The following is a 13,333-nucleotide window of genomic DNA, read 5'->3' as shown; positions in this document are numbered from 1 at the left end:
GTGGGTCTGTCCCTCTCATCAGGGAACGGTGAGGAGCAGCACAGCCTAGCAGTGCAGTTTTGAAGTGCTGTAGAAGTGCAGCCAGAATTCTCTCCAGTCAAAACCCAGGTAAGTGATTGGGATTTCATTGCCTCCCTCTCATGCTAAATTAGGCACCAGACTCCTGAATAGAACCACTGGTTCTGCATTGGTTTGCACAGTGTCAGCAGAATGCTGAAAGGCATTTTTGCTTTTGTCAAGTTTCTGTAACTCTTCGACAACAACAATAACTTTATATGGTTACATTAATGGTGTAAATGGAGTATTAATGGATATTTCTTCATGTTAACATTTTTTAATTGGCCTTATTTGGAAATAGAAATGCAGCAAAAGTTCTGCCTGGGGTAAAATACTGTGTTTTAAAAAATGAAATCCTAAAATGTACTTATTATGTAAACCCCTTAGGAGAAGAGGCAATACTCTGCAGAGTTACAAACAGACTCAGAGTTATTGTTGATTAGCGGGGTGCATTGTTTTTTCCAGGGCTCGGGACTCCGAAGTTCTGTATTTCATGTTGATTTTTACTGTGTGATGTCAATGACCACACGATGTCACATGTCAGAAAACCCAACTGTTTTCATTTCAGCTCTCCTCTGCCTGCTGTGTGTTTATACCATGCAAACAGCAAAATAATCTTAGCATCAGAAAGACATGCAGATGATGCAATTAGATTCATGAATACATTTCATTTTTCCTGTGTGCTTAAGAAATATAGATGCTTTTAAACACACCCAGTTAAATCTCTTCTACATATGTTGTGTATGCATTTCCAATTACAGATTAAATATCACTCTCGGTCTTTCCCCTTTTTCTCAAGATCAGTTTTTCCATTTGAGCCCCTACAGTTCTCCCAGTGTGGGTGTGGTGCTCACAATGAGTCGATGAACGATTAACTCTTCACAAGGATGGGGGGCGACCTGACAGACTTGATGAATTCCATAAAAAGTAGGAACAGCACAATCCAAAAAGCTTGGCTAAAATATGTGGTTTAAGAAAATGCTCTTTCGTCTTCAGGAGGTGAACTGAATATCTAACATCTTGTAGACTGTCTGCTTTAACATACCATACACATCTTTGCCATATTGGGGGAGTCAGCACCAGCCACTGAATAAAAGATAGCAAATTGTTTGCACAGGAGAACACTAGTAATTGAATTATGATGTAAGAGTCAGTGTCACTCGTGTCTGTTGAACCTGAAGTGTCCTGGGCAGGTTTCAGTAAGAGGGCTGCTGGCTTCTGCAAGTACAGTAATTCCACAGCTTCTTAGGAAGCCAGGAGGAGGTTACAGGTGACACCTGCTGTGCTGTGCATGGTATAGACCTGCTGATGACCTCCGACCTCCTCAGAGCTGGTGCCTGCAGTGCAGGACGCTGTTGTGTTTGAATCCCAGCCCGGGACCCCTCCCTGATCTGTCTGGCTGTCTTCCTCCTCAGGCTGTGTCACTGAGTTGGTGCACCCAGGATGTGTCTCAGGCTGTGTCTGCTGCTGGGGCTGGCAGTGGTGGTGTTGAGTCAAAAGAAACGCCCAGCTGGGGAGTGGAACTACCGGGATGGAGGTGAGCTCCTTCCTGTTGAACATACTGTTTCCATTCTATTCTACTGTGGTCAAAATTAGTTAAATCTTCTTGCACCTGGATAGCACCTTATCTAGGTAAATGTTACGGGCAGGAGCTGAAAGGACCATTTGCCATCAAATTTCCAGTGGTTTGATGTTTTCGTGGAGTAAGAAAACAGTGCTGTCTAGACTTGCATAGAAGCCAATTCCTCTTATAATAAGAACAGAATGTTGATGGATCATGTTCGAGCAGGGAGGTGCAACAGCACTGAATGCAAAGGAATGAGGAACGAAGAAGAAAAACATGTCAGCTGTTGAGCTTTCTCCAAGTGTTCCTGTCCAGGATCGCCTCTGGGGTCTGGTGTTACACTTGGGCTTTCTGTGCAATCAGAATTTTTACAGCAAAATATGATCCATCTTTTTGTAAAAGTCTGGGCTTTAATGAAAACTGAGGGAAGGATTTAAAGTGGTATAGAAACAGTATTTGCAATTTAAACAACATTATTGTCTATATAAAAGGTGCTTCTGGGTGTAAGTAAGTAAGCTGTGTTATTTACTTTCTTGTCAGAGAAGATCAAAAGCAGAACTTGAGGCACAGCATATACTTATGTGAAAGTGGAGAGAAAACGTAATTTAAGGTTAACAGTAATTTCTTGCTCTCTCGGGTGTCAAAGCTACATTACTTTTGTGTCATAAAGCCTTGGACGGGTATGAAAAAGAGAAAACTATAAGGAGGTGGTCTGTCATTATATTTAATTATCCTTTTTCATGTGCTGTAAACATCGAATCATATATAATCAGATTGTATATTTTGCAAAAGTGTAAGAGTCGAGCTGCAGCAGAGCATGTGAAACTGCAAATCTGAAAATGCAAGATTTTTGGGATGACTTTTGCTGTCAGCCGATAAGGTCAGCATGCGGGGGGTTGCCAACCTGACCGAAGTCCTGGACAACTGGAGGTTTGACATCCTGACCCAGATGAGGACTCTCCTGAAGAATGACCACCAGTCCGTCCTGCCCGACTATGCCAGGTAGCACCAGTTATCCCAGAGCTTTCCAGGCACAAACCCACTGTACTCCTCCCTACTGGATTATCCTAGATTTCTCCAGGGGACACTGATGACTTGGCAAGACTTACAGTAATATTAACCTCATTCTGCAGGTGAACACAAAGTGTTGCCCATTTGAGCCTTTCAAGCCACATTGCAGTCAGTGCACTGCAGGCTGTTGTCAAAGTTTGCATCCACCCATAACAACTGATCAGGACTGGGCTCCAGGCCTGTTACAGATACGTAACTGCCAGTGTTAATTCTGAGTGGAGCAGTCAATGCAGGAGAAGCAGTCTCTGGGCAACACTACATTCAGGGAACATCAGTAAAAAGAAAAAGAGATGCTTATGAATTCTGAGCTCCTAGTACATCATGCATCACTGAAACGGCTGATGTGAAATGCTGCCTCATTTATCAGACTTTATGCTGTAAGCAGTAATTGAATACAGTAATCAGCTCACAAGATGGCAAATGAGGTTTGCATCTCTTGCAGCGTTTGACTTCAGAAAAGTGTTCAGATACTGGGAAGCACTTCCAAAAAGCATACGATCAAACATCGTAGAACTTCCGGTGCCTCTTGTTAAATTAACAAACATTTTAAATTTTTTTGTTCTGGTCTGCGTCTTCATCGTTTAATTACACTCTGCAGCAATGCTAAAACCAATGTTGATCATGGGTTTGATGTATTCACGTTTCATTTCCAGAATATAAGCTGACCACAGGGAGTGTGTTTTTGATGAAGAAAAGGTTTAATGAATTTTATCTTGCGGCATTTTACATTAAAAAGGTCACGTCAGTAATTTGTGTTGTTCATTACAGTGTCCATTTCTTCTTGTGGCAATGCCTACTGACTGTATCTGTTCCAATTCCTCAGTGGGCTAATTACGTTACAGGACAATAGACAGTTGTCATTTTGCTTGGTTAACCAGCCTATTAAAGACACTTGGAGCTATGATTTTCCAAACTGCAATTTGTAGCTCAAAATAGAACTTTTCATTATGCAATGTAAACAAAAAAACCATAATGGTTTCCAGTTAGAGCACAGGGAAATTTCCTTTACTTTTATAGATTGGAAGCGAGATTCGCTCCTGTCCTCACACCACCCCGTTAATTCACCATGAACTTAATGTTTTGAGTGCAATAAAGAGTTTTCGAGCAGATTTGTTTTTTTTTCTGGCCAAGTGTGGAAGAGCTGAGAAGGCTGGGTCGAACTGGTGCTTTCACACTTTGACAGTACGATCATAGAACTATGGGATGCGAAGGGTACACAGCAGTGGGCTGGAGACCACAGCGCCCAGGGCAGACTCAGACAGTAACTGCTTGGCGAAGGGTTGCTGGGATGACATAGAGTCGATAAGGCATCTTAGTGGTGAATGCCTGAGGCCACCTGGAGGACCCTTGCCCTACCCTGGAACTGTAACCTCAATCATTAGCTGGGTGTCTTCAGGAAGAAAGCAATGCAGTATAAAAGAGATAAGATCACTTTATTGGCCATATACAATTTCTTGCATTAGGAATTGATCTTTTCACATACCCCAGCTTGCTTTTCATGAGACACACAGACAGGGAGAGAAGCTTGGGGTCAAGCACAGGGTCAGCCATTTATACAGCACCCCTGGAGCAGCTGGGATTAAGGGCCTTGCTTAGGGGCCCAACAGAGTAGGATTCCTCTGCCGGCTTTAGGATTTGAACCGGCAGCTTTCCAGCCTCAGGCGCAAATCCTTAGCCATCACAGTGCCACCACTCCGCCCCAATATGGATTCACAGAGACCAAGGCATCTAAACAGCTGGGTCTGACTGATACAAAACCATGCTGAATCCCATGTTTGTTCTCACCGTTCCCTGCCCCCCTGCTCCCCTCCACTGTCCCGCCTGCTGCCAATCAAGGCTACCCTCCCCCCCACAGGCTCACTCTCCCTCTCCCCTTCTCCAGGATTCAGCCCCTGTCCGAGGCGCTGGACGACCTCTTCAAGGAGTTCAACGCCCTAAAGGAGCGCCTGGGGGACCTGAGCGAGAAGTTTGTGGCCATTGAGACATTTATTGATGAGGTGAAGTCTGGGCAGCAGGCCAGCGCAGCTCAGCAGCCTGCGGGACCAGTGAAGAGGAAGATCAACCCCAAGAAGAGGGTGCCAAGTGCCTGAAGATCCCAACCTGGCGTCGCGCCTGATTGAGGCACTTGGCTCAACCCTTCTGACCTTCCAATAAATGCTCAGGCCGTTGATTAGTACAGCTTTTGCATACCGTTTATGGTTCTATGAGCTTTTGCATACTGTTTATGTATCACTTGGCAGAAGTCAACCCTATGAACAAATGGATTAAAAAGAAAACCCAGTCTGAGACGACTGTCCAATCATTTGTTATCAGAGTAAATTTCTGGGGTGTGGTACTTTAAAATTCAGACACATGGTCACCACAGTGCACGTAGTATTGAGTTTATGCAATTTGATTTCTGCTACTTGTAGTTACCTTATACTAACCTGACATGATTGTGGAGGCTACAGCAAGGCCAGTCCCAACAGGCACCTGCAAAGGCTGTTCCGGGGGGTTATAGACCTATGTTGTTCATTTGTCCCAAAAATATGAGGCAACTACCAGGTTAAATACAAACCAATGACCTTATCTGTATTTTGAAGTGAGTTTGAATTTTGTCTCAGCGGGCGGTTTTACGAAGCATTTGAACAAATTTCAAATGGGAAACGTTAATTAAAAGAGAGGTTTGTGGGCAGTAGTCAACGTGTCTCTTGAGGCTGTGCTGGCTGCCCAGTTAAAACAATTAAATACCTTGTTCTGTGTCTGGATAGCTTCTTTACTTGGTACATATAACAATGTTTTAGCTGAAATTATCATGTAAAATGTATCAAATAAATAATCAGGTGACTAAAAAATGTTGCTGTGCTTGATTTTAAAAAAAGTATTTATTTAAGCAAAAACTCAAATTGGAATGCATCACAGGAATAAGATCACACAGATTATACCCACATTAAATGAAACATTTGCCGTGTATTTCTAATTATGCATTTTCTGTCAGAATCGTATCTCACCCAGACCGTGATTACTTTCTCAGCCTTTCGTAGGCCCTTGTACCTGCTTGTTTTTGCTACACAGAATAAGCCATGTGCCACACCTGATAATATGATAAAACAAAGGCTTTTGGGGCAGATAGTTATTAATGATGGCGATAATGCACAGAATAGGTCTTTGTATGCTTTCGTGCGTGTTGGTTTTCAGAGTCTAGGCTAGGACTTTCCAAACTCTGCCCGTCGTGGAAGTTGTGAAGTCCCTAACGAGTGTGCATTTTTTTTAAAGCAAAAAACATATTTCTGTGAGCATTTCGCCTCCTGCCCTAAATGCTTAATGGCACAATAAGAACGCGCATATTTCCCACTTCTTAGGAAGAGGGGCAGAAGGAATGTGAAGTGACTGACACTGGCACTTGATTGCAGTTAAATCTGACATGTTATTGCTGTGATGTTGCTCAGTTCCATGAATAATTCTGGAAGAGGGATGACACATTGACACACGGCTCTTAGCTTCCTGCCTGCCAAGCGCGCCTCTTTTTCACAGGCTTTCAGCATCTCTTGATGACAGGTACGTTCTCCAAGGTATTTGTTTTTTTTCAGCGAAGGGGGTAATTTGCTAAAAAATCTCATTATTACAGTGATCAAAGTGGCCAAGTCTTCATAAACATGATTTATTTAAAGGTTGTAGATACATTTTAAAACGTAGGCTCCGTTTTTGACAAAGGAGCAGCGATACATTAATTAACACCAAGTTCGGCCGTTGAACACTTCTGTCAAGGCAACGTGTTTTCAAACTCCATGCCACGATACCACCTAAAGCAAATAAAATAATTCATCATCACCATTATGAGGTCTGTGAAGTTTCAGAGTGCAACTGAATTGTTCTAAGTCTCTATTTTTGTTTCTTGTCAATTAGCATGATGCAAACTAATTTTAATTATCATTCCTTGGTTCTTATTCATCCAGATCTTAGAAGATGATGATAAACAACAACCGACGACTTATCAAAGAACCAAATGCTGTTATAATCGAAATAATCGATTAAAATAATCGGAAATAATCGAAAAAAATAGTCTGAACAAAAAAAGCAGTTGCCCAGATTTTAGAATGGAAACATTAGAAAAACAACTCTTATTTTATTCAGCAAGGTAGCATTTTGAAAGTGCCACCTCGCCGAGCGCCGAGACCGACACTCCAGCAGAAACGTCCTCTGTGCTGTCTCAAATCCCTCATGTCAAGGCTCAGAGATCTCCCTTCTCCCATCCTCACCCCACTCACGTCTGCTTCAACTCTTCGGAGTTAACTTGGTCGGATCCTGCTGAGCCAGAAGCAGATAATTATCCCTGCACACGAGCTCACTGAGTTCAGCAGAGCAGAGTGCTGCATTTTAACAGGGGGCGCCGACCCACTTCTTGGAACTGACCAAAGAACAGCTGTTTTTAAATACTGGGCTGCAGGAGGCATACATCTGGATGTTATAGTTGGGATGTTCTGAAGTTTTTATTCCTATTTTATATTGGGATTTTACCACTTACTGGTACTATATGTGAAACAAATAAGCTGCACATTGTACAATGTCCTTTTTTGAATGCTTTTTGCTCTGAGTTTGCGCCTCAGCATGTTTGTCTCAGAAAGCATGACTATTGACACTCACAGTTGCTATAGATTACAATAAACCGATAGAGGCTATAATGATAAATGTAACACAAAGCCTAATTCAAGTCACGTCTTTCCAGCTCTCTTGTCTGCCCACTGTCCTTTAAAATGTGCCATTAGAATGTGCTCATTATCACAGCTTTCAAATCCAGAGTGTAACTCTCGTTATGGGTAACATTATAAAAAGTTTACTACAGTATATCTGCATGGCGTTTTCTTAGTTTTCCTCTGGGCAACTGAACATTTCAAGCAGGGAAGCACAAATCTACAGAGTGTGGATTATTTTTTTTTCCATGCATGTCTATTCTTTACCATTCTTTTACCATTATTTCACTGTGCTTTACACCTTATTTTTCTTACACTGTGGCTTAGCTCACTATGCTTGGCTGAATGTAAGCAGGCAACACGTAAAATCCTTGATCCTGTCATCCCCAGCTGCAGTTCCAGCTTCTAACAGCAGAGGGAAACAGAGTTCACAGTATCAGAGCTCCATCAAGGGCAGAACGAGATTGATCCCCTGACATTGGAACCACATACATTATCTGCTTGGGGGATTAGTACCAGGAAAGGATTGTGATTTACGAAAGAACAAACACAGGAATAATCAAACAACACCAAGAACGGCTATAAAAATGATCTCCTCAAGATTTCTTTGTAGAATTTATTCTCTCAAAACTTCAGAAGTTCCCCTTCAAAAACAATAAAGAAACATGCATCAACCACTACTTGATTAAGTAGCTCAGAAATGGCAGCACCGCCCTGATATGCCATTTAGGACTGAATAATTCATGGATCAGTGAGTTAATGATCATAAGTTAATCATTTTGCAAGGCGTGGATGTTTTTCAATTAAAATCAGCGTTCGCTGAATGGCTGAGCCTGAGCTACAGAATGCGATTAGCCAGTGGAGTCGGGGAGAGGTGCTGTGCACATTAATTCCACATTGATCAGGGCCTGCCCAACACTACTCAGGGGGATTCCAGTCCAAGCCAGTACAAGAATTCGTAACAGCCAGGACAGAGGACACTCACTTTGGTTAACTAATAAAAGAGCCGTATAAAAAGAAGAGAGGATGAGAGTCAGGATGCATCAGATTGAGACGGATGCATTTGGAAAACGGTGTTATATGTTGTAGCCACCACAACGCTGTTCTAGAGCCCTGCTAGTCTGCAGGTTTTGCATCTCCATGGTGCACTTCTTAAACAGCTTATTTTTCTATGAAAACCTGCACAGCAATTCTGCCTTTTAATTTGGCCGAATCGCCTTCACACTCTTCCCTTTGTTTCTCTGTTTGGCATCTTTAGGTACCATACCGCTTTGTGCTCTCCTGATTTCAGTGAGATTCACTGTACTATACTCCCCTTCTTCTTAATCTGCCACTCCTAATAGGGCAGAGTAGCACGGAGGTGAGTCCATCTCCCTCTCGAATGGTAACCAGGAGACTGAACCCCAGGAGGGACCATCAGACCTGCCCTGCATGTCTTTGGTAGCTGAGAAGAATCAGGATTACCTGAAGCAAACCCACATGAACAAGGGGAGAAATTGCACACTCCACTGACTAATGCACAAGGCCAGAATTAAACTCAGGTTTCTGGAGCTGTGAGGCAGAGGTGCAAACCCAAATTGTACACACTAATAAAGTTAATAAGGAATATTGCATACTGCAGATGCCATTAGCTGCTTCCTGTTAGGATTTAAAAGTCAGATTTAAAATCTTCTGTCCTCCAGTCCAGATGTTTTCTCCCTCCATGTATAATATCTGTAGGTTTCCTAAATTTTTTCAACTAACCCCTTGATTTGCACATTCGATTTGACTTTCAAGAGACGAGGAGCAAATTTTGGTCAGGAGCAAAAGCTAACCAGCCCACTGAGTAAGTTTGAGCAGAGAACAGCGTCAGCATGCGTAGGCTGCAAAGGAACAGGTAAAGGTTTATTCCATGCTGAAAGGAAAAGATGTGCTGTGGAGCCTGAAATGTGTCACTTTTCTTATCCTTTCAGTGTGGAATAAACCTTTACCTGCTCCTTTGGAGCTCACTGCTTCTTTAGAGGTGCACATGTGGCTTTTTATTAAACAGGGCAGGTTTAAACACAGCCAAGCAAGATCTGTTTTATGGACCAAAAGCCTTATTTCTTAACGTCCAACATCTAAATAAACAAATAAACATCCTAGGCCAAGGTGAGCTTGGAGAACAAGGACAGTAGATCACCAAGCAAAAAAACTGCTTTGTTCAAGCGGAGTGAGGCATTTTTATAGGCAAACAGATTTTATGTCAATGCTTCGGCAGCTCCCCTATTTCTTCTGTATCGTTAAAACACGGAGCTGACGTCTTCCCTCTGCAGGCTGGAGGCTGAGGGATGAAGGCTCATAAATTGGTTCCCATTCTTACAACAGTTGCTGCAGGATTGCTTTATTAAACATGAAGAGTCCACCATCAAACCTCAAGACAGACAATTTTTATTAGTTCCATTTTGGTTTCCACAGTTTTATATGTCCGTAGTGTTCTCAGTCCATTTTTAAGGATAAAGTACATCCATTTATATGTTAACAAAATGAAAATCCACAAATAGACCTATTTTCTCACTAAGAAACATAGCCTAGTGTTACCCATATTTATGTAAGAATGTAATACATCAATATGGATTTAACAATCTTTTTTTGTCAAGAAGTCAGATTTCCCAGAGTGGATGGTAAGCTAGGTGCAGTGGCCGAGTCTGAATGCTCAATCCCTCTGACTGAAACTTGTGTCAACTATGCCTTGAGATATAGCTGACCAAGACTCCTGGAAGTGCAGTTTTTAAGTGTCTGATGTACATTCCCCAGCACAGTTCACAGTAATAATCCAAATTGAAGTTATTTCTACTTAGCGTGCTTTAGGAGTTAACTGTTGCCCCCAGTGTCTGTGATACCACGAAACCCATCATTTAGATCCTCGAGATGGCATTGTTAATAATCCCAATGTGGGTTGTAAACCCATAACACCCTTTTTTTTTCAATTGAAGGATTACTACCTATGATCCAGTAATGACCTACTATCAAGTAACAGAAATCAGGTGTTTTAAAAAGCATATTGCCGCACAATGAATCCCATATCATGATGCTAAATCTCCAAATTTGTTTAGAAAACAATGCAAATGAAGCAAACAGAGCAATTCGTGGCAAATAGAGCAGTTTTTCATTATGGTAAAAATCAACATTTATCCTGTTATTGCAAAACAAAATCTGTGTAATACTTCACAGTAATGTTAAGGTCGGGTGGAATTGAATTTCATTCCTTCAAGTAACTGTAAACTCAAAATTCTTCTGTATGATGTAAGAAGAAATAAGGACAAACATGATATGTAGTGCATATCTTCTGACGTCTGACTTCTGTCGTGAATTTCAAAGCTTGGGTGCATATTTTAGTTAAATATGCAAAGATATTCTTGCTATTGATAAGTTAGCAGTTTCTGCTTCTTTAATAATGATAGAAAGCAGTAATATTAGATTTCACATTAATATAATCTAGATTCAGTACATGGTTGTATAAGGTGTTGACTTTATAATTACCGTAAATAATCAATGTTGGGATTCAAACTACAGGTGAGAAATGCTGAGTTCTAGCCTAAAACAAGACAATAAGCTTTCCTGTTACCGGCATTTTTAGAAAGGAAAGACAGCAATCATTTCTAAAGTTTTATTAATCGTGCCCTTTCTGTATTAGGGAACATCTTCTTTAATGAGGCGATTTTTTGTTATTGAGCAGGTAACATACATCAGCCTAGATTCAGAGGAATTCACTCTGCTTCAGATTAATCTTTACAATCGCAAGGATACCATAAAAATGCCTTCAAGAAATTAAATTATTCGGTCTAGCATAAATAGAAAACCTTTCAACCTCACATGAAAGAAATGAAGCCTAACTGTAAATGTCTCGGATATGAGAGAAGAATTAGATTCCTTTTAATGGTCTTAGAAATGCGACAAGAATATAGCCTATACAAGGGCAAGATGTTATATTCTTCTTCGTACTGGATGTGCGTGGAAGGTGACAGCCAATAAACTCACATTCGGCAAATGAATTCCCGTTGGTGCCTTGGCTTGTTAACCCTGGAGCTGTCTCCCGGGAGGTCTTCAGTGAAGAGCTGGGTGACACCCTGAAGTGACGAGCAACTGACTGAACACACATTTCGAATGGTGTCCCCTCTGTTCTTGACCATCCCTGTGTTCTTACAGTACTTCTCTTTGTCTCTGCTAGGATGTACCGTTGCTCTGGGTACAGGCGGATCTCTGACAGAAGAGGAAGCTGGTTGGTGTACTTCAACACCTGACACCTTCACAACTCTCCGAACAGATGAAGAGTGAAACACAAGAGGAGGTGTCTGCACATCAGGTCCAAAGCATTTCGTTATACCATATACCAGTATATGAGTATAATGACAATAAACTTGAACTTGAACTTGAACTTGACGCCGCCTTTTTACAGTACAGTGTCCCCGTCACTATACTGGGGCATTAGGACCCACACAGGTAGCATTACTGGCGCCACTAACACTTAGTTTTCCCTGGTCTCCCATCCAGCTACTCACTCCTGCTTAATTTCATTGGGTTGCCAGTTGTGGATCGAAGGGTGACATGGCTGCTGGCAAAAAAAATTCTGGATAGCAGCACAATGCTGGAAGAGCTTGGCATTGGACTCTCCATTACTGCCAACCTATGCCAGGTCCCAGATCGATACTGGAGTTTACTTGTACCTAATTTCCATTTCTGGCTCTGTTGGACGCAAGCTGATTTGGAGGGCTTTTAAATACCTCAGACAAATTGATTCTCAGACACCGAATAGGAACTTTTAATGGGTATCTCAAAGCACATCCAAAGGCAATGGGCTTTTTTTGTATCATTCAAGGTTGCCAGTCCACTGTTAGATATTTTGAAAGGCTTGCTGTAACGTCCATTGAATGTAACAGCAATTGAAGTCCCCCCCAAAAAACTCCCCAAAACCTAACTAACAACAGAAGCTTTGAAATACCCACATAATAAAACTACCGCTGGGTTGTTAATAGATATGAAATGGTTGTTAAACCCCTGGTCGCTGCTGATATACAATGCTTTTATCTGTTTAATGTGAGTGCTCCGTGGGACTCTCAGCGATTCCCACTTTGATCAGCCACTAGTGTAAATTATTTCATTAATGATCCTTCTAACATCTAGCCTGTGTTTAATTACATACTGTGCACTATTGTCAAGCCAATGTCAATGCCATTGTGCACAGAAAGGAACATTGCCATTACTTTCATACAACTTTCATTCTTATTTTTGTAAGAGCCTTGGTAAAAATATAGGAAAATTCACTTTTGGCCACGGTGTGAGTCATATACTGTATGTGGGCCAGGTGGGGGTGAAGCAGAATTGTGGTGACATTTTTCCTGCTTCGATTTGGTTTTCTCTGCTGACCCATCTGCACAAGGGTTTCTCATTCCCTATCCTATCCGGAGTCTTCTGCTTCACATTCCAGAGAAACTTTCAATTACTTGAACGAACCCTTGATTGCTCTCTAACGGCTTGCTCATCACCAACCTTGTGATATTGTTTTTTAAGTGCCAAGACCTGGCATTTCTCAGCTTTCTTATTATTTTTATAGACGTCTCCCACTGTTTCCAAATTGAAGCCTGTAGGAAAGAGGCGTAATTAACAAGTTTGCTAATTGAATTAAATCATTTGAGAGCTCAAGGTGGAACACGAAGAACAAGGGGGAAAAAGTCACAAGGCCCAGGCACAGGACCCGGGGAAGTGTGTGTGGAGATGGTGTTAGATTTCAGCGAACAGAGGCAGGACGGAATGTTTGAGGGGGGGGTCCAAACCCCCCCGGCTACTAGAAACCTCATCACTTCTCCCGTGTCGCTGCGTCACAGCACCTGGTAGAAAAGGGGTCTCTCAGCCCATCCCGAGGAGCTTTGGCCAGAGAGCAGAACACTACTCCTGTAAATGGCACTGTCCTGGCTGCTGTGCACGTGGTTTGTTTCTGTAAGGCCCCGTTTCC

At 42.0% G+C, this 13,333-nt stretch overlaps 1 protein-coding gene across 1 annotated transcript; it reads left to right on the top strand.

Annotated features, from left to right (window-relative positions):
* LOC138224315 (uncharacterized) lies at positions 1–5,526 on the top strand. Its single transcript, XM_069181031.1, has 4 exons — positions 1–108; positions 1,473–1,594; positions 2,494–2,623; positions 4,575–5,526. Exons 2-4 carry the CDS (start codon positions 1,501–1,503, stop codon positions 4,780–4,782), a joined length of 432 nt encoding a protein of 143 aa, XP_069037132.1. The 5' UTR covers positions 1–108; positions 1,473–1,500; the 3' UTR covers positions 4,783–5,526.
* The last annotated feature ends 7,807 nt before the right edge of the window (positions 5,527–13,333 follow it).

The sequence above is a fragment of the Lepisosteus oculatus genome, chromosome 19 (genome assembly GCF_040954835.1).
Source record: "Lepisosteus oculatus isolate fLepOcu1 chromosome 19, fLepOcu1.hap2, whole genome shotgun sequence".
NCBI classification, from domain to species: domain Eukaryota; kingdom Metazoa; phylum Chordata; class Actinopteri; order Semionotiformes; family Lepisosteidae; genus Lepisosteus; species Lepisosteus oculatus.
The sequence above is the reverse complement of the archived record's forward strand: the minus strand, read 5'-3'. Positions and strand labels throughout refer to the sequence as shown.

Coding starts and splice junctions, on each gene's coding strand:
- LOC138224315 (XM_069181031.1), top strand. CDS start 1,501: ATGTGTCTCAGGCTGTGTCTGCTGCTGGGGCTGGCAGTGGTGGTGTTG. Junction 1,595..2,493: donor GTGGAACTACCGGGATGGAG/GTGAGCTCCTTC, acceptor TTTTGCTGTCAG/CCGATAAGGTCAGCATGCGG. Junction 2,624..4,574: donor GTCCTGCCCGACTATGCCAG/GTAGCACCAGTT, acceptor CCCCTTCTCCAG/GATTCAGCCCCTGTCCGAGG.